Genomic DNA, 23,980 nt, shown 5'->3' with positions numbered 1-23,980 from the left:
CTTTATCCAACAAGATATGTAATAACTTGATGATACCACCTCAAAGAAAATCAACTGAAGAAAAACAATTTGGCCTTAAAGTCTTAAAGTATCATAAACGAGATACAGAAATTAAGCATGAGGAGCATTTTGCTGCTTTTATACGCGCCCGATGTAGAGAGAACTGGATACAACTAAATATTGTGGTTAGAACATTGCCATCTTTCTTTCCCCCCTTCCTAACCCACCTTCTCCAAATTTTAATCATTGTTTAAACTATATTTATCCCAAAACCACCTCCCTAATAACCCCTTAATTTTTCTCTCAGGCACACTTTTCTACATCTCTTAGACTCTTCATGCTTCTCTCTCCCTCTAGTCAAAAGAGAACACCACCCTTTTTCCTCATCCTCTTCTTTACATGACATCACTTTTTTTTCATTTTACCTACAACACAACAACGTGAATTAAACAAAAAACACAATAACACCACACAGCCATGACAGACAGGGTGTATCCATCGGCCAAGCCCGCCATGATTAATGGCAGTGCCACCAACCCATCTTTCCCGACAACAAAGGCTCAACTTTACGGTGCCACCCACCCCACCTATCGCCCTCAGCCCCACCATCAACGTCGGTGCTGCTACACCTTTTTCTTCTGGCTGATCCTCACCGTGCTGATCGTCACCGTGTTGATCCTTCTCCTCCAGATCGACATCACCGACAAGGTGTTCTAACTCCTCTACCGTTCCCACCACCCCACCTTCATCGTCATGTCTTTGAAACTCTACTACTTGAACCTCACCTCCAACACCCTAAACTCCTGCTTCGACATCATTGTCTCTGCCATGAACCCCAACAAGAAGATCCTCTTCGCCTACAACCCCACCTCCATAACCATCCTCTCTGGCTACATCAACGTTGACGACGGCACCATCCCCGGCTTTCAGCACCCGAAGAAGAACACCATGCTATCAAAGCCTCCATCCTCAGCTCTGGCCACGTGCTCCAAAGTGACGAAGCCTCACGCTTGAAATCCAGCATGAAGAGCTTGGCGCGGCAGAAGTCGTTCCCCTGTTCGAAGGGGACGTCAATGACGGCGATGTGGATGTAGTTTTCTATCGGTGGTTGGAAAAGGTGGTGGCGATTTTGAAAGGTCTGGAAAGCTATGATAATGATGGTGTTGAGGAATGTGGTGTCGTTTCAATTCGAAGATGAGTTTGTGTGTGTGAGGGACAGATAGACAGAGGGATTCAATTCGCTCCTAGCTTTTAAATAATTTCAAAAACATTTCATGATGGTTATATAATTAACCATCGTTGAACATTACTTTCTAAGACGGTCTCTACAAAACCATCATTGTTGAAAACCATATTATCGAATTGTCACCACAAAGACATTTTAAGACGGTTTTTGAAAACCATCATAATTTCGTTGTCAAAGAATGTAATTTTTTTAATAGTGATAATATTTTCTGATATTACTTTTTTTTATTATAGGCTCCTTATTTATTGCTTTTCCCTTAAATGAAATTATTCCTTCAAATATAGAAATAATTCGTTGGAAAATACTCTTGGTTCTAGAAAATTTTACCTAAATGTCCAATATCTTGCAATAACATTGTGTTGTGCTTACATGTTGAGCAGGTTTTATTTTCAAACATTTATAGAGAATATTGGTGGGAAATGAACTCTTGCTTGGTGGAACCGTGGAAGAGTACTTAAAGCAGCATTCATAATTGTTTGGTGGTCTATTTCTCTTTATCATTTAGAAATAAAAGAAACAATATTATAAATTCATTCTACAGTATCTTTGGACACAATATATAGGGGAATTCCTAGGGGCACCCAGCAACATTGCTGGTGCACCCAACAATTTTTCAAAACCCCCAAAATACCCTAAACGTTTTTCTTTTATAAAAAGATGCTTTTTATTTTTTTTTCATCGTTGCTTTCTTTGTTTCTCCGTGGTGCTTGTGTTGTGCGATATTTCTCCGTGCTGGTTATGCTTGTGCTCTGCTTTGGTGTGATATTTGTCAACTAAGGTACATAGCTTTTGTGTGTATCATTGTTTATTTTGGGTAGTGGAATGGTGTAAGTGTCTGATTTGAAGCAAATGAAGAACATCTTCTGCGAAATTCCACGGAAGAAGTTTTCTTCCGCTATTGAAATTACAACTGCGGAAGAAGGTTCTTCCGTGGATTAATTTGTTTTATGATTTGTAGTTTTAAGATTATTTTGAATGTTATTTTGGTTAATTCTATTTGTAATGTATGTGAAACATAAAAATATATTTCTTGGTTGAAGTGTTGATTTTTTTGCCTAGGTTGAAGTATTTTTTGGTTAAATGAACTTTGTAGGTTATAATTTTGAATTATGTAATTAAAAGTTGAATTTGGTTGTTGTTAAAATATTGATGTATATGTAGATTAAATATTTGTGTGAGGTTGTCAAATGTTGAATTAGTTCGATATTCATAGTTTGTAAATTTTTTTGGGTTGTTGTATTGCTCAAATTATTTAGTTGAATGTTGAATTAGGTGATAGTTAGAGTTTGAATTAAGATGGACGAAGATCAATGGGCATATTACAGTACGATGTCCGAAGAAGTTGATATGGATTTTCAAGATGAACAAGATTATGGTGTGAATGAAGGACATGTTGATTGTTCAGACGCTTTTAATACTTCTCAGGTAATTATGTCGATCAGTTTGAGTTGTTTGGTTTAATGTATGATTTGTGTAAAAATTAATATGTTGTGGTTGTGTCCTAGGTCTTCGCAACCCGAGAAGATGTTTAGCAGTGGGCTCGAACGGTTGCCCATGAAAATGGTTTCGTGGCAATAGTTATGAGGTCTGATACATATACTGGTAGTAGAGGAAGAACTTCATTTGTGTTAATTTGGTGTGAAAGGAGTGGTAAGTACAAGTGTAGGAAGAAAGAATTTGTTAGTAGAGACACAGGCACTAGAAAATGTGGTTGTCCCTTTAAGATTCGTGGAAAACCAGTACATGGAGGTGAAGGTTGGACGGTGAAGCTGATATGTGGGATTCACAACCATGAATTGGCGAAGACCTTAGTTTGAAATCCATATGTTGGGATATTGACAGATGATGAGAAGAATATCATTGCTGATATGACGAAGTGGAATGTGAAACCAAGAAACATCCTGCTAACGTTGAAGGAGCACAACGGCAACAGTTGCACCATAATCAAACAAATCTACAATGCAAGAAGTTCATATCGTTCTTTAATCAGAGGAGATGACACTGAAATGCAACACCTAATGAGGTACCTTGAAGGTGACCAATACATTCATTGGCATAGATTGAAGGATTAAGATGTGGTGCGTGATTTGTTTTGGTGTCACCCAGATGCAGTTAAGTTATGTAATGCATGTCATCTTGTTTTTTTGATAGACAGTACCTACAAAACAAATAGGTACAGGCTCCCATTGCTTGACTTTGTGGGGGTGACACCAACCGGGATGACTTTCTCTGCTGGGTTTGCATATCTGGAGGATGAGCGCGTGAACAATCTTGTATGGGCATTGGAATGGTTTCAAGACCTTTTTCTAAGAAACGATCGCCTCCCTGTTGTTATTGTCACTGACAGAGACCTAGCCCTGATGAATGTTGTGAAAGTTGTGTTTCCGGAGTGTACGAATTTGTTGTGCAAGTTTCACATAGACAAGAATGTGAAGGCAAAGTGCAAAACGCCAATTGGTCAGAAGAATGCTTGGGACTACGTAATGGATAGCTGGGGTAATCTGGTAGATTGTCCTTCGGAACAGGAGTTCCCTGAGCACCTTCAAAGGTTTCAAGTAGTGTATTCCCCGTGGCCAATGTTCATTGACTACGTATGTGAGACATGGATTGTCCCACACAAGGAGAAGTTTATCACGGCCTGGATGAATAAGGTGATGCACCTAGGCAACACAACAACAAATAGGTATTTACATATTTTATTATTTTGTCAAGTTTGTTTAAATGATTGTTTTAGTATAAATGATTGTTATTGATTTGTGTTGTATGTTGTGTGTTTTAAATGTAGGGTTGAATCTGCTCCTTGGTCTCTGAAAAGGGTATTACAAAATAACGTTGGAGACCTCTGTAGTGTTTGGGATGCAATGAACAACATGATGACGCTACAGCACAATGAAATTAGAGCATCATTTGAAACAAGTACGCATGTCGTTGGTCATGTTTTTAAGAAAACCTTATACAAAAGGCTTCTGGGAATGGTCTCAAGGTATGCTTTAAATGAAATTTCGGTTGAGTTTGAGCGCGTACGTCATTTCAAAGACAATCCGTCTTCTTGTGGTTGTGTCTTGAGAACCACACTAGGTCTTCCTTGTGCATGCGAGCAACAAAGGTATGATGGTGGCAGCATCCCACTGGATGCAGTCCATATGTACTGGAGGAGACTTAGTTTTTCAGACCAGGGGCTATGTGAAGAAAGAGATGGATAGAATATATAAAAGATTCGAGGAACTTGATGTTTGCGGGAAAGTTACTTTCAAGAGTAAACTCCGAGAATTTGCGTTTCCCGATGAGACCTCTATGTGTCCTCCTCCGCCAAAGGTTAAGACAAAAGGTGCCCCGAAGAAAGTAATGAAAAGAAGAGAAAGATCGACAAAGTGTGATCCATCTTATTGGGAGTATGTTGATGCTTATCATTCGGTTCAAAACAGCAACACCTCAGTCAGACCTAGTGCATCATCTTTTGAACCACTGAAGCCAGCAAGGATGATCCCGATGTTGGATCAATTTGCACCATTTATGCATGGTTTCATTGAGGACGTTGTTGATGTGAAAGCGGATGGTAATTATGGATATCGGTCAATTTCCACTTTGTTAGGTATGGGAGAAGTGTGTTGGGCCGTGATGCGTAACTAATTGATTAAAGAACTTGGCAAATGGTCACAAGACTACATAAAGATCTTTGGTGGCACAGAGAGATTTGAACAGCTGAGGTTGTCCCTACACGTGGATGGGTTATCCAAGGTATGTGTTTTATTCTTTTTATTTATATAAATAATGTTTACATGAGTGACACGTGTATTTTTTTTGTGATTTAGGTTAGTGTGGACAAATGAATGGATATAACGGATATGGGATATGTAATTGCGTCAATATATAATGTAATCCTTGTATCGTTGTCACGACAACAGAGCTTCACATTTTTACCTCTCAGAAGTCGGTCATGTGTTTGGCAGTCATTTTGTTCAGGTCCATTGAAAATTCGTTTACTCAAATAATTTCAATTATTGAATGAGTTGGTTTGTTCGTTTAAGTTATTATTGTAATTTCACTTACAACAGGTTTATCTAAAAGATCGTTGTCCCTTACCGCCTATAGCATTGTTGTGGTCAAACAATTCGTATCCGGAGGCAAAACAGTGGCCAACTGCATATATAGGTAGAATGCAGCACTACTTAAGCCTAATAACAATTAATACAACACACGTAGACCTAAGCAGACACTGAACTTGTAATATTTATGTATCTATATTTACGATTGGATTTTTGTTCATTTAATTAATCAGTATTGAAATACTAATGAATTGTTGCGTGAACAAATTGACTAGCTTGTCCATTTAAAAGCAATTACGTGATAAAACAATTACTAGTGTGAGTCAACATTGATTGATGTGACACGATAATTACTGACGTGACACGATAATGCTTTACTTGTAAACTTAAAAATGAAAAATATTCACGGGTCTGTTAAAAGTGAAGCCATGCACCTGCCTGGGCCATGTATATAAATGAGACATGGGCATGTCCATGGTACTCAATAGCAAGTGGTATTCATAGTCTGTCAAAAGAAATTTCGATAAACAATGACATTCTTAGGAGAAACTTCGTCTCAGACAATTGTCAACTCAAAGTTGGCATTCATTTTTCCAAATGGAGCCATCATTCACAATGAGTGTGGGGTTTATTTTCAAAGTTCTACTCCAGTGCCCATGAGAGTACCAAACCTGTGCGATTTTTCAACTCTTAAAAGCATAATACATAACACCCTTCAACTAAACAACAATCAAGTTGTGGATGAAATTCATTACCGGCAACCGCTCAAAGATACAAGTAACAATATTCACTTCCAATGTATGCAATTGAAACATGACATGGATGTGAACACCATGTTAATGTGTAATGATCAATTTTCATGTGTTGGATTGATTGAGTTGTTATGCACCGTTGGTAGAACACCAGATGCAATTTTAAACTTACTTGAATGCCCCAGCATCCCTACTCATGATGCGGTTCTGTATTACAATGAAAGGTGGAACATGCCATGCCAAAACAACTTTGTGGGTTACGCGTTCACAGGAATAAATCCCCAAAAAATTAATATTCCAAAAGGATGTACCATAGATGAACTGAAGGATTTGATCAAGCAAGTAGCACCTAAAGGGAATCCTCCTCATGGGATTCATGAATCCCAACTTGTAAGGCGTTGGTTTTATCGACAACCTGCTCATTTGGAGTATTCTGACAAAGTTTTAAAATTTGAAATTATTGAGCTGAAATCTGACGACGATGTGTTAAAGGTGTTGGTAGAGTCCAATTACTGGAAACAATTTGTGCCAATAGAAATTTTGGCTCTCTTTAGTAAAGTGGATTTGGAAAATGAGGACGAGGTGCTTACGTCCTTGCATGTTTGAATGCTAGTTATATGTTGTGGTGTTTTGTGCAAATTATATTTGTGTCCATCATGTTCAAGTGAATGTAATGTGTTAGTGTGTCAAATTGTTATGTTTGTGACCCATTTGTTATGTGTATTATGTATGAAACAGGGGTACTTAGGCATGTTTCTAACAGGCCCAAAACCAACTTTTTTTTATTTTTGGTGCCTCGGTTTGAGGTGCGATTCGATGGAACGGAGCACTGCTTTTATTTTTTTTCGGTTCCTTGACGTGCAAACATCACAAATAGGGGCCCTCGACAGTCTCAAGCGACTCCCACATAATTTAAAAAAAAGCCCAAACAGGGGTACTTAGGCATGTTTCTAACAGGTCCAACTTTTAAATTTTTTTTCTTTAATAAAATTATGATGTCATCATTTTTATTTTTTCTTTCCATGTTTGAATGAATGGAATAAGATATTATTTTCAATATGACAATTTTTTTCTTTTCCTAAAACAAATAATATTTATATATTTATATTAAATTACAAAGCAGGAGAAAATCTCCTTGTTAAATTATTTTATCTTCTTTATTTTATATATTCAAATACCATTATAAATGTGACTCATGTGTGTGGTTTATATTTAAATTTCAAAGCATATATTTATAGAGAGACAAACATAAATCATAAATGATGTAAGTAAATGTGTTTTATCACATACATAAACAAATACTAAAATTAATAATTTAAATACAATAAAAATATAAATCCTAATCTATGCGGCGTCTCTGTCGCGGCCTAAGACTTCCATCAGCAGCGTCACCTCTAGCTCTCCTCAGACAACGAGTCATGATGTCATATAAGTCAGTGCCTTCAGTGACCATCCTAAGGTTGATGACCCGCTCCAAATCCTCAGCAATCACTCCTAAATCCTCAACCATCCCTTGACATCCTTCACAATCAACCTGTCAAAGTCAAAATAACAAAGTCAGTATCACATTTTTAAAAAATTTAAATTATGAAAAACTACACAAGTTATGCTTACCATTGAATGCGTAGGGAGATCGGACGCAACTGAAACCTCGGGGATAGGTGGCTCGACGAACTCCTCATCATGAGAGGGAGGCGGATGTCTCGGCTCAGCAGTCTCCTCGATCGGCGTGACGAACGGGTGCAAAATCCAAAAAAACCAGTCCATGTAGTCTGGTGCCACCTGCCCAAGAACTACACAGAGCTCCCCTACAGGCACCAAATGGTCTGAAAAATGCAGTCACCGGTCATCTATATCATCACCCATCAAAGAATCACAAATCAACAGCGGAGGGACGGTCTGAATATAGCCAAACTGTCGAAGAACCCGCTCAGGTGGAACGTACACGACAATCTGACCCCATCTGAGCTGGCCGGTGTACGACGATATCAAGTCAAAGCCCCTGACTCCTCGATGCTTAGCATAGGGCATCCAGCACACGTCAGTCACAGTCAGGGCATCCATACGTCTCTGATATGGGGCTCCCTTGATCCTCGTCATATGAGCCTTACCCATAAGCCACCTGCAGGCCCGTGGGCTCCCCTCATCATAAGCATCATGAACGACGCATGTATGCACTGTAGGAAAGTGCTCATATATCCAGCACTACAAACACATAGTGAACATCAATAAAAACAAAAGGATTCAATGCTACTTCAATTTAAATTATCAGTAATAATACATACCTGAAGAAGTGTAATGTAATCGCCCATCTGCCGTGTAGAGGCTTGCGACGCGTCGTTCAGATGCTCGTACATGTGGACCAATGCAGCCGCTCCCCAAGCGAATCCCCCTGCCTAGACTAGGTCCCTGAAAGCCTCCAGGTGCACGACATGTACATGGGTTGAACTCTTGTTGGCGAAAAGAGTGCAACCCACCAAGTGGAGCAGATACGTGCAGGCTGCTACAACCCATCGTCTGGCCCTACACTGGCTCTCATACACGTCCCGAAGCCACCCCAACCGGACATGAGGCCCACCAGCCTATCGGGTCTCAGCTGTAGCCTCCTCATGACTCACCTCAAGAAGCTCCGTCAGTAGACCAATCGCGTCTAAAGTAACCAGCGGCTCAAACTTATGCAGCACGCCAGTGATGGGAACGTGTAGGAGTGACGCCATGTCATCCAACGTGATCATCAACTCGCCTACTGGCAGGTGGAACGTGTTAGTCTCACGATGCCACCTCTTGACGAATGTGGATATGAGTCCAGGATCAGTGGTGATAACAGAACACCTGATCAGTGGACTCAATCCGGTGGCAGCAATCATGCCTTCGATCTCAGGCGCTGGTCTCCCAATTTTATCTACTTTTCTACCATGGGATACCAACTTCAGATCGGGTCCTTCCTAAATTGAATAAAAATTTATAATAACGTGTATATAAAAAACAATCCAACTACAAATAATTTTTATGTAATTACTCAACATTAAAAAGTACGTACATGTCCACTCCAGATGCTGTGTGCGACATGCTCAGCAAAACCGGTCAAAACTGATGGGTCACGTAGCCCACAGGGGAATCCCTCATCTCTAGCAAATGACCCCAAGCTCCCATCAGTAGCCACTCCCTCTATGTGAACAGCATCGACGGCGCCTGTCATCTCTGGGGTAGCATTAGACACATGAGGAACATCCTTATGCAACTGAGACACATCCTCGGGTCTCTGTGTAGCGTCCTCATGCACACGAACCCATTGCCTACGTGCTGAAGTAGTAGGCCTGCGACGCCGAGGAACATCAGCCTGATGCGCATCCTCACTAATGCCTCTACCTCTACCAGTTCCTAACACATGACCTAAACCTCGTGTTCTAACTATGATCTGAAATCATGAAGAACATTTACTTTTTTCGGTCAAATTAAATATTCAAATAATTGGTAACAAAGCTTTGTCATTACTAATTTGTTCAAACACATGTTTTGTATGTTTCTCACTAATGTACACACAAGAATTTGCTAGAGTTGGGAGATTCATTTATTTGTAGCTTATTCCAACATATACATTGAATGTTTTTTCTTTTTTGGTCACTAAGGGTGCATGAAAGCTATCTTTCATCACCACCTAGGGTGCAACACAAACAACCACCAAGGGTGCATCAAAAGCAACAACCAAGGGTGCATGAAAAACAAAATCACCACATACATATACAAACCTTAAAGCCTCAAACACCCACATAATACATATAAGTCATAGCTTAGGTTCATTAATCAAAAATTTGCCTTATACAATATCTGCATCTAATTCATATATCAAAGGCAACAATTTCTCATTTCTCATATACATATACACTTTGTAATAGCAAATAAAAAAATAACTAATAATATCAATAAATTGGTGGTTCAGACATAATTTTCAAGAAAAAAAAACCAATATACAACAAAACACGGTCCACAGAAGAAGGTTCCGCAAGTTCTTCCGCGAGAAGGAGAGGTAGCCTGCGGAAGAAGGTTTCGCAGGTTCTTCCGCGAGAAAGAGAGGTAGTCTGCGGAAAAAGGTTCTGCAGGTTCTTCCGCAAGAAGGCACGGGCATCCGCGGAAGGCAAGGTTCTTCTGTGCGTTAGAGTCGGTTCGCCTTTCACCTGCGAAAGAAGGTTCTTCCGCGGGATCTAGCGGAAGAATGTTCTTCACCTTCTTCCGCTTGATCCCGCAGAAGAACCTTCTTCACCTTCTTCCGCTGGATCCCGTGGAAGAACACCTTCTTCCGCTCGAATAACCACAGTCCACTTTCACACGCGTGGAAGAAGGTTCTTCTCCGTGGAAGAACCTTCGTCTTCAACCTCAAGCACCACACATGTCACTAATGTCGTCTATCCTACGACCATTTACGTGATTCACAGAGATACGAGGTTAGAACACTAACCTGGATGGCGGAAGGAAATGAACAAACGGAGGAAGAACCCAATGGAGGATGCCAATGGAGGGGAAGCCGGGGAGAAGAAGCAAAGACAAGAAGAAGCCAACACGGAGGAGAAGAAACGAAGGGCACGAAGAAAGCAAATTTGGAATGCAAATGTTGGGTGCACGGGGGCAACGGAGGAAGGAGAAAGCAGGCCGTGGAAGAAGAAAGACTTATTTTTTAAAAATATATTATCTTCTATTTTTAAATGAAGGGTAATATTGATACTTCATCGAATTGCTTGGTGCACCAGCAATTTTGCTGGGTGCCCCTAGCAACGCCCAATATATAGTGATATGAGGCCGTACGTGTTTACTGCATAGGCCTGCCTTAGGCCCATAAAAAAAATCTCATATATATTTAGTTATTGAATTTTATTGGTTCAATTCTATACGTAAAAGTCTGTGCATGCCATGATGAATGCCTAATGAAAATAGAAAGTGTGAAAGCTCAATTAAAGTCACCGATGCTAACAATTTTTTAAGCCAATATTTTAATGATTTATATGTTAAGTTCTGGAATGTATTTTCAAGGTTATAAAAAGGATAATTAGATAAAGTTATCCTAATGATACACAAGTCATTTTTGCAAATATAAAGTCTATCTTTTTAATATAATAGTAAATTAATAAGAGATAAATTTATTATTAAAATAGAAAGCAGGGGAGCTAGCTTGAGTTATTTTCGGCGATAATAATTAATTGCTAACTACAAATTGGAAAAAAAAATAGCATTTATTACTATTATTATTATAAAATCTAATATTTCTATCACTACTACAAGAAAAAATAATGACATAGCCTACCACAAAAATCATCACTAAAAATGCGTAGATAAATATATTATAAATTTTATTCTAGACCGTTAATTTTAAGGGATCATTTTTTTATTGTTGAAACTTCAAATATTATTTTACATTTGAACATATTTTTATCACTTAATATTTAAATATATATGATTCATGAATTTAATATTTTTTATATTCCATTCTTATAATTTTTAATTACATGAATGTACCCGTGTTCTATAAAACTAATATAGCTTAATACATATCATCTAAAAATTTATATTCTTAACTAAAAAGTACTACAAAGGAATGAAATAAACTAATTAATCATTTTTCGTAGTATGTTATTAAACAATATTACAATTATTATTAAAAATGCTAAAAGATGAATGAAATAATTGATTAAGAATAAAAATTCTTAAAAATAAAATTGTTTGTGTTTAATAGAATAATAAATTAGCTCTAATAGATTGAAAAATAAAATACAATCTATTTACATGATTTACCTGATAGAATAATATTTATTTTAGTTATTAATTGAATTAAATAATATCATTTAATATTTTTGAAATGAATAACTATATAATTATCAAATGAAATTATCCCATAGAATCAAACATTCTTTTATATATATATATATGGGGGCGTAGGTTGGCTGCCTATTTTATAAACTTCATAGGAAAAAAAATATTTTTCTCGTTCATCCCATCATTTTTTCTCTCTTTTATTTTCATCATCATATTCTTTTGAATACTTAAAGTAAAGGGTTAAAGTAGATAATTGATAACAAATTTTTGCAATAAATAAATTCATTATTTTCTCTTTTTTTTTCTTTTGCTTTTTAGTATTGTAGTAAAATATCAAACCCGAAATAGGACTCGGTTTTTGAAAAATTAAATAAAAAGGCAAGAAGATTAATATATATAAAAATTAAAAACCATTAATAAATGATTTTATGACTCAAAAAATTAGAAAAATAATATAAAAATTAATGTTTAGTATTATTTTAAGTCTTTTTAAATTTTTGTGGCCTGGTGATACCAAATTGTGATGGTAATGGATTGATGATTCAAAATTTAGCCTGCTGGTTTATTGTAACGATATCAATCTCCCAAGGATTATTCATCGAGAATGATCAGAATATATACATGAGGTTACACTTTAGTGAAACTACAATTACTCATACTATTACTCCTGGACATAAGCTAAATATATGCTTAATAATTAGCCTGTCATAACTATTGTATATTCTGCATGATCAATTTGACAGATATACTGAAACTATATCTTCTATGATACGGTAGTATTACGTCACTATTTACACCAGATTCTTTGCTAGCTGATTACAGCGTTAATATTTATTGCTTATTTTACATCATATCAAATGTCATGCATGCAGCACTTTCTCTGTAGCTAAATTGAGAATGGCTGAATTGGTGACACACAAGAAAAAAAAAAGTGCAACATCAAATTTCCACGAAGTTGCTGTGTATGAACTTCTTCATTTTCATGCATATTTTCTTTCACAAAACCACCGGAGCTACATTGATAATGACTGAATTGTTGAAGAAATTATGTTTGTCAATGACAAATTTCCAAGAAGTTGCTATGCTAGATGCCACGTCCGTGTTTAATTTTTAAATGCCCTCTTCTTTTATTTTCTTTTTTGAGGGATTCAAATTTGTGTGCTATCTAGAAAACCTTCTAATTGACACAATTAAAATCTAGACATTAAAATGACACATTTATAATAGTTGATTCAACAAAACTGAAATCTAAAAACTAAAATTACACAATTACACACTACTCAAGAAACTAAAAGTACAATTAATCCTTATAAAAACCAACCGGTGTGCCTCGACGACAATTAAGCTTCCATTATGTTTGCTATACATGACCTGCCAAATTTCAAGCACATTTTTTTCTTTCAAAACAAAGCCAATATATATAACCTTAGAGGGGGCGGTTAAGGAGGCTCCCCTCTTTTGGACTTTTCGTTCATATATATATATATATATTGATTTGTATAAAATTATGTAAAATTAATTATGTATGTTGTTATTATAATAATAATTAAAGTTAAGTTATGTAAGATTGTATAATAGTAGATGTGTGATTTTTGTTATTATGGAATAGTTAGGATGATAACTAATGTAAAATTATATAATTAAAATTAATTGTGTATTTGTTATTATTATAATGGTTAAGGTTATTATTATTTTAATTTTATTTATTAACTAATTAAAATAAAAATTAATTTTACTTTTTTGCGTAAAAATAATAAAATACTTAAAAATTGTTATTTATTAAAATTTAAATATTTAAATAATTATAAAAGAAGAAAAAAATTCATCCCTTCTTTAATAAATTTCTAGATCCGTGTCCCTGACTGACCCTGTGTGATTAAATTTTTATTTTAGCTAATTCAAATAATTCTAATTTTTTTCAAGAATTGTGCATTCATTTAATAATTGAACGTAAGTTTACAACTGCCGCTGGAGCTATACATTGAAAACGACTGGAGGGGGAAATAAAGAAGAAAGGAAAATTATATGCCTCTTTACAATTAAATTTCGAAGAAGTTCATAATTGAACAACTCCGGTCGTACCATTAATGTCAAACTGCAACACTTAAAAGTGACCAAAAAAAAAAAAAAGAAAAAAACAGCAACACCTTACAGTAACTATTAAAAAAGCAAACAGCAACAAACAAAAGACAAAACCTAGCTATATACAACTACTTTTAACTGGTGTGCTTTTAGTGATGTTTAACAATAAAAACTGGAGTTTCAACTCAATAAAAAAAATTATGCTAAACATCAGCATAATTAAATTATTGAGGTAAAATTCTAATTTTGATCGAAGAATAACACTATAAATAACTAATTAAGTAGCTATATCTAAGTTCTGCCCAACAAAAAAAAAATGTAGGATATCCTGATCAATCAGAAACAAGGGCTTCCACAAGGGCAGCAATGGCAGATATAGGATTTCCAAAAATAGCTGAAACTACTAACTTGAACACCAACACAGCAATCTTAGTGTACTTCTTGATTCTTCTTGACCTTCTTCCACTTTGCACCATCGCCATGCTTCTCAGTGCAATTTGAGTGTTCTCGCTATCACTACGCATCCCAGTTGAATTTGTTTCTTGAGAGAAATAACCCCTCTTCCAATTCTCAAAAATCAGTTCCTTCACACACGACACATGGTAACAATAATTCCCCCCAGAAGACACATAAGACCACCCTTTAACTCCCTCCACAACATTCCTATGCTTACACTTCCCACACTTGGAGGGAACCTTCTGGCACAGTTCAAGCGTCACGCGCCCTTCTTCATCAGAAAGGCTATGTTTCAGCTTCAAGCAGCATGGATGTAGGTCATATCCTGTGGTAGAGCAGTGGTACACAAACCCCAGCACATCTTTTCCACAGCCATCACAATACCTAGTGCGGTTCCCCGGTGCTTTCTCATGAAACTCGAAATCGCTCTTGGGGAAAAAGGAATGGAAGGCTAGAGAAACAGCTTTCGCACACTCTTCATGGAGGGTGTAACTGCAGTTGCTGCTTTCGCAGTGGTAACTGCATCCTAACCCCATTTGTTTACATCCACTGCATTTGAATGGTGCACCTGGTGGCTTCAGTTGCATTGGTTGTGCATGGCTTGGACAACCCTTCTTAGTACTCATTTCCATATCTCGATCTTGTGACTTTTGATTGTGATGAAATCAAGGACAAGTGTGTGAATATATGTAAATTCTGTTGAAATTGAAGGAAAAACAAGATTAGAAAATCAATGTAATGGTCAAAATTCAAATGCAAAAATATTGGAAATTTTGAGATATATATATATATATATATATATATATATATATATATATATATATATATATATATATATATATATATATATATTATAAATTAACAAACTACATAATTCAACTGTGACCAGATATAACAGGAGATTCAATAGATACAGTTCAAAGATGTGAAAGAACAAAAGAAGTAAACTCTACGATTATTGTGAAGATAATAAGAATAATAAGAATTAGAAATTAATACGTACCAGAAATACCACTGTTATATAGGAAAAACGTCTATAATTGCCTTTTTGTTCATAAACATCGCATAATATTACTATTTATAGGCAAAACGTTCAAGTAATGGCTTTGTTTCTTTAAAATAATACTAGTTACTTGGAAAGTAAGGTAGGTCGGTTAATATTGTTTCCGTATCTTGTTTGATACGACAGAAAACGCGTAACTCAGCTTGTTATTGCTTCTGATCCTTCTTTTTTGTTTTGATAGATGCTTCTGATCCTTCTAAGTAACACTTTTTTCATTTACTATTTTATATTTTAGAAGGTGATTTTCCCTTTAAATTGGACGCGCAAGCATGCATGGGTATATGAATGTTGAGGTTAGTTTTCACCTAATTAAAACGGTAAGCTTAAAATTGACATCTATGGACGAATTAGAAATGGTCGTATTGAATTACAGAAATTATGTAATGGTAGTGGTTATCTTTAAGCTAAAACTTGGTCAAACGTAATAATATAAAACCATCACAATTACATGGCAGTAAAAATTGCTTTACTTTTTCTTTACCGCTAAAGTGGAGACAATATTCTTTTCAATATATATTTTGAGAGAGCATTTTTTATATGAATGTATATGGAGAAGATAAAAAGGATGTGAGATAAAATTTAAATATATCAAATATAATATTAATTGATAATTGTTCGATGTACAAATAATGTAACTGCGTTGCATTGAAAACAGGTGAATTGGCTTAAAAATTGCATTTAACTTGTACATATTGGTGATCGATGACAACTTACGGGAAAGTTCAGCAGCATTTTCATGCGTTCTATATTTTATGAGATGACATTAATCTTTTTTACAAGCACTTTTCTTTCAGAAAATAATAATTTATATCAATTCATGCATTTGCGCAGAAATTGAGTTAATATCGTTATCTTTCCAAACATTTACAACAGATGTGTCCTCAACTAATTGGTATATGATTTTGTGTTCTTCTCACTAGCTAGGAACCCCATTTCATAGAAATGTGGTTACGAATTGCGATATGATTCTACAATCCACATTTCCTGTAGTTTCTTTTATTGTATGACTGGCAAACGCGTGTTTCAACTTCTTGTCTTTCAAAATTATCCTTTGTATGCATATTTTAAATTATGATATTTTTCCTATGATTATAATCCAACCGAGCGACATATATAGTACGTCACGTTCAAATTGTATAAAGTAATTAACTATTATATCTACGTAAAAACTAGCCATAGGTTAAGTTGGGACAATGCATTAAATTTACATTATTAAAGTGTATGTTCAGCTTATGCGGGGCATTATATAGGCTTAACTTTCTTTTTTTGAGATAGGCTTGACTGGTACGTGGCATTCATATCAGGTGTTTCAACTTTCAATAATTATAAATAGTCTAAACTTTATAAATATTGGCTTAGCTGGTATGTGTTCAATTATCGTCATCGATCCTTACTTAATAGGAAATCTAAGTTTTCGCAAATTGGGCATATATGGTCTTAAAAAAAACAAAAAAGCCTGCCTCTAAAGAGTACTTTAGGGATCAAAATGAGAAAAATATATTATTTTAAAGATTTAAATGAAACTCTATAAAAAAATTTAGAGACATAATTGAATTTTTTTAGTTTTAGAGATTAAAATAAATAATAACAAAATACAAATTCAGAAATTAAATTAGTTATATATACTCTTATATTATGCACGGCACACCAAACAAACTCTTATATCCTATTGTTTTTAATCATTATAGATTTGATTAATTGACATATCGCTATTATGATCACAACACATATTTAAATTATTTATGGATTACTCAATTTATGATTTTTTTAAATATTAAAATTGAGTTTCTCACTTCGTAGTGCACATTTTGTCCACTGGATAGAAATGCAACTTTTAATGTGACGGATGATTGATTTGCATAGATTATCAAAGGAATATATATATATATATATATATATATATATATATATATATATATATATATATATATATATATAGTCGAATCAAAAAATATGAATGAATCCATTTTATTTCTTACATTTTCATTCAAACATTTGATATTTTTTCATTTACAAATTTATTCAAATCAAGTGATACTTTCTTTACATTTTCATTGATCATTGGACAAAATTTTAGGAAAAAGAACTTAATTTCAACAATTTTAAAAAAAAAATATGACTTAAAAATGAGATAGTTTAAAATTTTATTTAAGCCTTAAAAATGAAAAAAAATAACATGAATTTCTAATAAAAATAAAAAAATGAGAAATTAACAATTAATAAATATTTTTTTCAAACGTGTGTGTATGCAGTGACGGAGCATTTCAGGGGTGGGGGAGCCACGGTCCCCCCAATTTTTCTTTTCAAACATGTATAGGTATAGATAATTGGCCCTCATTAATACGATTTTTTTTTACTGCATATGAAATATTTTTTTAACATGTGGTTGTAAAAAAACAAAAAGTGAGAGGGTCTTGTCTTAGGATGTGGTTGACCCTACAAAAGTTAGAGTAAATATATGTTATAAAGATACTTATAAAAAAATTAAATCAAATGAATTACTTTAAATCATAAGTTGATCGTTTGGAAAGGGATATGTTATATTATAGCCATGTTGATTATGAATTACTTAGCGATATCGAAAGCTTGATTTCTTCATTATTATTCTTAGCTGTTTTGCTGTACGGTCTACCAATAAGAGCAACTTCAAGGTAAATTTGGATCTATCAGTAGCATTCACTTTGCTTTTAAAAAAGATTAAAATTATTAAATCAATTTTAGCTATAGTATATTATATGTGACTAAAATTAATTTCTCTCACTCTTTGACTAAATATGTCCCCTTTATACGTGTGTAAGAATGTATATATATCTTGATAGTCAAAATTAAAATTTAATTAAATGTACAGGACTAGTTAAAAAATTACAGCATGTCTATGCTTTAGTTTTTATTATTTGTGTAAAATCTAAAAGTTAAGATTTAATTATTTTTACTTTTAAATAAACATAACCCTCTCACTTATTTTAAAACAACTATTTTTAACAAAATTACATCTTACCTTTGTTAAAATACTCCAAATCGTTCATCAATAAAACAAGAGTGTGAACTAAGGTGAGAAAAATAGTTTCTATCAACACCTCTGGTCTAAAGCCGAGAAAGAAAAAAAAAAAAAAAAAACCACCACCACTGGTCTAAAAATCTCAACTCTAGAATTAGCTAAAGAAAAATGAGATGTACTCAAGAGCCCAACACATTATGCAAAACAAGTTAGCTGTTGGCATGGAAGGAGTCAAAGGATCAATCAGAAATGTTAAGTGCTCAAGTCAATAATAGCAATAATTTTAAGAACACATCCTCTGCAAAGTTATCAAACTTCAGCTATTTTAGCTCAACATCAATCATGAAAGTTTGCATTTATCACACACAAAATTCTAAGTTAACACCACAGGAAATTACAACTGAACAACAACTAAACAATTTTGCCCATGGCCTTCATGCGTTCAATGATGCTCTCAAGCTCTTTCAGATTATCCTCAAACACAGCTATGTCATCCTGCTGGTTATTACCTTCAAGCAAATCTGTAGCTCTTGTAATTGCAGAACTAACATCCTCCTTTTCTTTTGAGCAAAGCTTTGAGCTGATATCCTTTTGCTTTAAAGCATTCTTGATCTTGTAAACGTAACAATCCAAATCATTCATTGCTTTGGCCTTCCTAAGGAATTTCTTATCTTCAGCCTGGTAATACTCAGCTTCTTGAATCATTCTTTTAATTTCTTTGGTTGATAACCTTTCTTTGTCATTGGTTATGGTAATCTCATTCTTATTGCCAGTGCTTTTTTCCTCGGCAGAAACAGATAGAATACCATTTTCATCTATGGCAAAGCAAATATACACAAGATGGTTACGAGGAACAGGAGGAATGCCAGAAAGCCTAAAAAAACCCAGCAAATTGTTATCACTGGCTCTTGTTCTCTCACCCTCATAAACCTCAATCAGGACAGCAGATTGGTTATCTACAGCTGTAGAGTATGTTTCTGTCGTCTTTACAGGAATGGTAGTATTTCTAGGAATCACCACACTCATGAGATCTCCTTTTAGCGATATACCAAGAGACAGAGGTGTAATATCCAACAGGACCAAGTCTGGAACATTCACAATGCCTTTACTCAACAAAGCAGCCTGCACAGCTGCACCATAAGCAACAGCCTCGTCAGGGTTGATGCTCTTGCACAGAATCTTCCCATTGAAGAAGTCCTGCAATAGCTCCTGCACTTTTGGAATCCTAGAAGAACCACCAACAAGGACAACATCATGTACACTGCTCTTGTCCATGTTGGCATCAGAAAGACACCTATCTACTGTTTCCATACACTCTTCAAAGAGCTCCATATTGATTTCCTCAAATTTTGCACGGGTGATTGAGGAGCAAAAGTCAATGCCCTGGAATAAAGCATCTACCTCAATGTTGGTAGTCACTGCATACGAGAGTATCCTTTTTGCCCTCTCGCATGCACTTCTCAACCTCCTTAGGGCTCTTGCATTCCCACTAATGTCAACTTTGTTCTTCCTCTTGAACTCTTGTACAAAGTAGTTCACCATTCTGTTGTCAAAGTCCTCCCCTCCAAGGTGAGTGTTTCCTGCAGTGGCCTTAACTCGGAAGACCTTATCCTTAATTATGAGGAGAGACACGTCAAAAGTACCACCACCAAGGTCAAAGATGAAGATGCTTCGCTCTCCAACACAATTAGTTCTCTTGTCAAGCCCATATGCAATAGCTGCAGCAGTAGGTTCATTGATTATCCGCATAACATTCAGGCCTGCAATAGAACCAGCATCTATGGTGGCTTTACGTTGTGAGTCATTGAAATAAGCAGGCACAGTAACCACTGCATTTTTTACAGGTGTTTCCAAATATGCCTCTGCAATCTCCCGCATCTTTGTGAGGACCATAGATGATACTTCCTCGGCTAAAAGGTGTTTCTCCTGGCCCTTGTAATTAAGGGAAATCATGGGTTTGTCATTAATACCAGCAACAATCTTGAACGGCCACAACATTTTATCTTTTTGAATAACAGGGTCACTAAATTTCCTACCAATCAACCTCTTAGCATCTACAAAAGTTTAAAAAATTCTGATCATTCATTTGTCCAACTAAAAGTCTAGGAGAAATCTTAAACTTCAAATTTTTAAAAGAAAGCACGGATAAAAATAGAAAACTTACCAAACACAGTGTTCTCTGGGTTGGTAGCAGCCTGGTTTTTAGCAGCTTCACCAATCAACCTTTGATGGTCTGTGAAAGCAACACAAGAAGGGGTGGTATTGTTGCCTTGGTCATTGTGGATGATCTCCACTCGACAGTGCTGCTCCAGCCACACTGCAACACACGAGTAAGTTGTGCCAAGGTCAATTCCCACTGCACATCCCTCGTATTCTCTGGCCATGATCTTTCAAGCAAATGAAATAAGATCAAAATGGTTCAAGTCAGGACCGGGAAGAAATATAGCACAGTCAAAGAAATCATGCTGGTTGTTACAAGTAATTCCCAAGTATTAGAGTTGGGTTTCAGCCAAATAGATTTATTATGATGTACATGTAAGCTTTTAAATTGTGGATGGCATCTTTGCAGAACAATTCATATTAAAAATGCTTTCATTACAAATAGCATAGTAACTATATTAAAATTAGATGAGGCTAACAGTTAAAGTAGTTTACATCTACTCTATAAAATGAACTACCTGATTTTCCTTCAGAAAACAGAAGTCACAAATCATCTCCCATGAAATTATAAGGTTGGCTTGGTAATTGAAGGGAGAAGAAGAAAGGGAGAGGTCGTGGATTCAAATCCCCCCACTAACAAAATATAACAAACTAACAACTAACATTAGCCAATAAAAAAAATCACCTCCCTTGAATAAAGTCCCACTAATTCAAGCACACTTTGGTTTAATCATATTTATAAGTATGTTAAAATTATAAGTATGCTAAAAGATGAGTAATACAACAAATTAGTTGCTAAAATTTCATTCACCAATTAATGTAGCCCCTAAAATTATGAAAAAAGAAAACCAATTCCTGAATTTGACAACAATCAATCAATTTAGTTCGTTAGGAACCAAATTAATTGATAGGCATCAAACTCAAGGACTAAATGGATTCATAATTGGAAAACATAGGATCAAATTGACAGGCACTAAAGTCAAGATTAAATATTGGACCAATGTCAATTTCAGGTACTAATTTCAGGGACTACACTCATCGTTGGTATGTCGAACTCCAAATCTTTTCTGGCTATCTTTGGCTAATATTATTTCAGTATGACAGTGAAGAAGTGTTAAGTAGCTTTTCTAAAAACTGTTTTCAAAAGAATTTTCCTTTATTTATCAATCAGTTTATTATCTAAAATCTATTGAATTTTGGAAACTGTTTCCAGAAGAAAAAAAGTGTTTTAAAAACTAGAAAACAGAAACAGCTTAAAGAAGTTTTCCTTTCCAGTTCTACATGGCAGCAGATAGGTTAAAATAGCAAACACACTCTGTAGCTGGTGGAGTGACACAGGTAAGCTGGAGGCTGCAACTGAAAACCAGTAGCTATTTCCATTTTAACTTAACTAAAAAACTGATTGCACCAATCAAACAAGTTTTTTTTTCTACTTTTTAGCTTTTGAAAACTAAACATAGTTTTTAAAAATGGTTATCAAACATACCCTAAGTGATGCAAGTTTTAGATAAAAAAAAATACACAAGGGTGTTGATTCAGGACATTTACCTTAAATTAATGGAATAACCGAATCTATCTATGGGTCCTTTTTCCTTCTCAATCCCGCACTCTTTGGAGGATCAAAATGAAAGCTGTGTTTTATCTAATACAAAGGTTTGTTAGGCACGAGTATACAATCAACTGAAATTCAGTAATGTCGTTCTTTTCAGAGTCTAATAATACTTCGCAACGAAGCTACTAGTGTTCGAGGTCTTTGGCTTTTAAAAAAAAAAAGGGGGTTGTCTTAAAGTTGGGGAAAAAAATAGAATAAAATTAGAGGAATAGAGATGAAAAAGTTGTTTATGTAAGTTCTGACATAAGTTGAAAAAAAAAGTTAAATATGTTTTTTTTATCTATCTAAGTTCTTTTTTTTCTATCTAAGTCTTTTGTAAAAAAAATCATTTCTATTCCATGTAAATTTACATTATTTTAATTATTTTCAGATATTTTGCTCAGTTTTTATTTCATATAAATTTATGTTTTTAATTTTATGCGAATCCATGAGAATTATAAATAAAAAATTAAAATTAAAAAATATAAATTTATAAGAACTATAATTTTAAAATAAATATGAACTTACAGTAATCAAAAATAAAAATTACTAACTTATATTAACAAAAACATATTAAAGCAAAAAAAAAAAAGGATTGGGCAATATGTAAGTGACTGAGCAACTGTAACCGGCAATAGCAAGTTGTAACGGGTTACATAAAAAGTGATAATTGCTGATATGGATTCACAATTTCTCACATTTAGAACAAGAGACTTATACGAAATGGTCAAGGACGTGCAGTGAAAATGGTTGGCTTAGACTTGAGAGTAATGTTTTGTTAGCAAAACGGTGTGTTTCAAGCAAAAAGCAGTGCTACCCAAAAATAAAATAAAAGGTGACTATAGTACAAAGGAGGGATGATAAATAGGGTTCGGCACTAGTATTGATCGTAAGCACAGACAAAAAAAAAAAAAAAAACAATTGAATAGGGTCCAGAGGTGGCGAAGAAAATGTGAGCAGGGTGATAAGAGTAGAAATAGGAAGAAAAAAATTGCAGTTAGAGAACAAGACTTAAAATGCAGAGTTCTTTACCTTGAAAGGAATGGTGAAATGGAAATAAAAACCCAGAAACAACTCTCGATCGCTCTTTCGGTGTCAATGGCTGTTGATCGTGCTACAGAAGTAAACCAGACAAGCAACGAGAAATACGCAAGCGTGAGAGGGTGCCCAGTGCCCGGTGCGACGAAAATATAGAAAACTACACCTTAATGTATTAACACTTTTGACTATTTTAATAAAATTATATATTAACTTTGTACTTTTTTTTTGCTAAATTATTATTTTTGTTTTTTTATTTTACTATTTCGGTCCTATATAATCCAAATTTCTTACTCTAGTGATTTTGTATTTTCAAAAGGTTTAATTTTGATCATTTTATGAATTTTTCTTTAACAATATTAATAATTTAAATTTTAAAATAATCAATTTAATATAATAATCACTAAAAATTGCCAATGTGTAAATTTCTAATGATGACAAACAAGTATACTTCTGTGACTTCAACTTCTCAACGTGTTTATGCATTCTTCAGTGTGTTCTTGCATGAGAACAATAAACCAAAAGATTATCAGGTCTTATGCATTTGGAATTTACATACAGTGAAATTAATTTAAAATTTAAAACATTGACGCTGTTAGCAAAAATTTGACAAAAAGATGAAAATGAAATTTTCATAAAACATACGGGACTAAAATAGAATTTTTAAAACATAAGAACGAAAATAGAAAAAAAAAAAAAACAAGAGAACATAAAGGATCATAAATCGAGAAAGAGAGGACATT

General features: G+C 34.7%; 3 protein-coding genes and 1 pseudogene across 5 annotated transcripts; 1 reads left to right on the top strand and 3 right to left on the bottom strand.

Annotated features, from left to right (window-relative positions):
- Nucleotides 1-477: 477 nt before the first annotated feature.
- On the top strand, nucleotides 478-1,094 carry LOC100801751 (uncharacterized; annotated as a pseudogene).
- Nucleotides 1,095-8,626: 7,532 nt separating this feature from the next.
- LOC102664585 (protein MAIN-LIKE 1-like) lies at nucleotides 8,627-9,816 on the bottom strand. Its single transcript, XM_006584290.1, has 3 exons — nucleotides 9,784-9,816; nucleotides 9,085-9,462; nucleotides 8,627-8,989 (listed from the first exon to the last, which is right to left on the bottom strand). The coding sequence occupies exons 1-3, from the start codon at nucleotides 9,814-9,816 to the stop codon at nucleotides 8,627-8,629; spliced, it is 774 nt and encodes a 257-aa protein (XP_006584353.1).
- Nucleotides 9,817-13,881: 4,065 nt separating this feature from the next.
- LOC102667953 (uncharacterized) lies at nucleotides 13,882-15,437 on the bottom strand. The gene is made up of 2 exons (XM_006583661.3): nucleotides 15,391-15,437; nucleotides 13,882-15,083 (listed from the first exon to the last, which is right to left on the bottom strand). The coding sequence occupies exon 2, from the start codon at nucleotides 15,017-15,019 to the stop codon at nucleotides 14,264-14,266; it is 756 nt and encodes a 251-aa protein (XP_006583724.1). The 5' UTR covers nucleotides 15,020-15,083; nucleotides 15,391-15,437; the 3' UTR covers nucleotides 13,882-14,263.
- Nucleotides 15,438-18,708: 3,271 nt separating this feature from the next.
- LOC102667572 (heat shock 70 kDa protein 4) lies at nucleotides 18,709-23,521 on the bottom strand. 3 transcript variants are annotated; one of them, XM_006583658.4, is made up of 4 exons: nucleotides 23,232-23,521; nucleotides 22,157-22,250; nucleotides 20,613-20,835; nucleotides 18,709-20,502 (listed from the first exon to the last, which is right to left on the bottom strand). In XM_006583658.4, exons 3-4 carry the CDS (start codon nucleotides 20,830-20,832, stop codon nucleotides 18,860-18,862), a joined length of 1,863 nt encoding a protein of 620 aa, XP_006583721.1. In that variant the 5' UTR covers nucleotides 20,833-20,835; nucleotides 22,157-22,250; nucleotides 23,232-23,521; the 3' UTR covers nucleotides 18,709-18,859. The 3 variants fall into 3 exon arrangements, with proteins under 3 accessions (XP_006583721.1, XP_025985075.1, XP_006583723.1); XM_026129290.2 differs by having other exon boundaries at nucleotides 22,157-22,239; XM_006583660.4 differs by lacking the exon at nucleotides 22,157-22,250.
- Nucleotides 23,522-23,980: the final 459 nt, after the last annotated feature.

This window comes from Glycine max, chromosome 7, assembly GCF_000004515.6.
Source record: "Glycine max cultivar Williams 82 chromosome 7, Glycine_max_v4.0, whole genome shotgun sequence".
In the NCBI taxonomy this organism is placed as follows: Eukaryota; Viridiplantae; Streptophyta; class Magnoliopsida; order Fabales; family Fabaceae; genus Glycine; species Glycine max.
This window is presented reverse-complemented; position numbering and strand designations above follow the sequence as displayed.

Coding starts and splice junctions, on each gene's coding strand:
- LOC102664585 (XM_006584290.1), bottom strand. CDS start 9,816: ATGTGGGTGTTTGAGGCTTTAAGGTTTGTATAT. Junction 9,463..9,783: donor AGGCTTTAAGGTTTGTATAT/GTATGTGGTGAT, acceptor TCATGATTTCAG/ATCATAGTTAGAACACGAGG. Junction 8,990..9,084: donor ACAGCATCTGGAGTGGACAT/GTACGTACTTTT, acceptor TATTCAATTTAG/GAAGGACCCGATCTGAAGTT.
- LOC102667953 (XM_006583661.3), bottom strand. CDS start 15,019: ATGGAAATGAGTACTAAGAAGGGTTGTCCAAGCCATGCACAACCAATG.
- LOC102667572 (XM_006583658.4), bottom strand. CDS start 20,832: ATGGCCAGAGAATACGAGGGATGTGCAGTGGGAATTGACCTTGGCACA. Junction 20,503..20,612: donor CCCAGAGAACACTGTGTTTG/GTAAGTTTTCTA, acceptor AAACTTTTGTAG/ATGCTAAGAGGTTGATTGGT.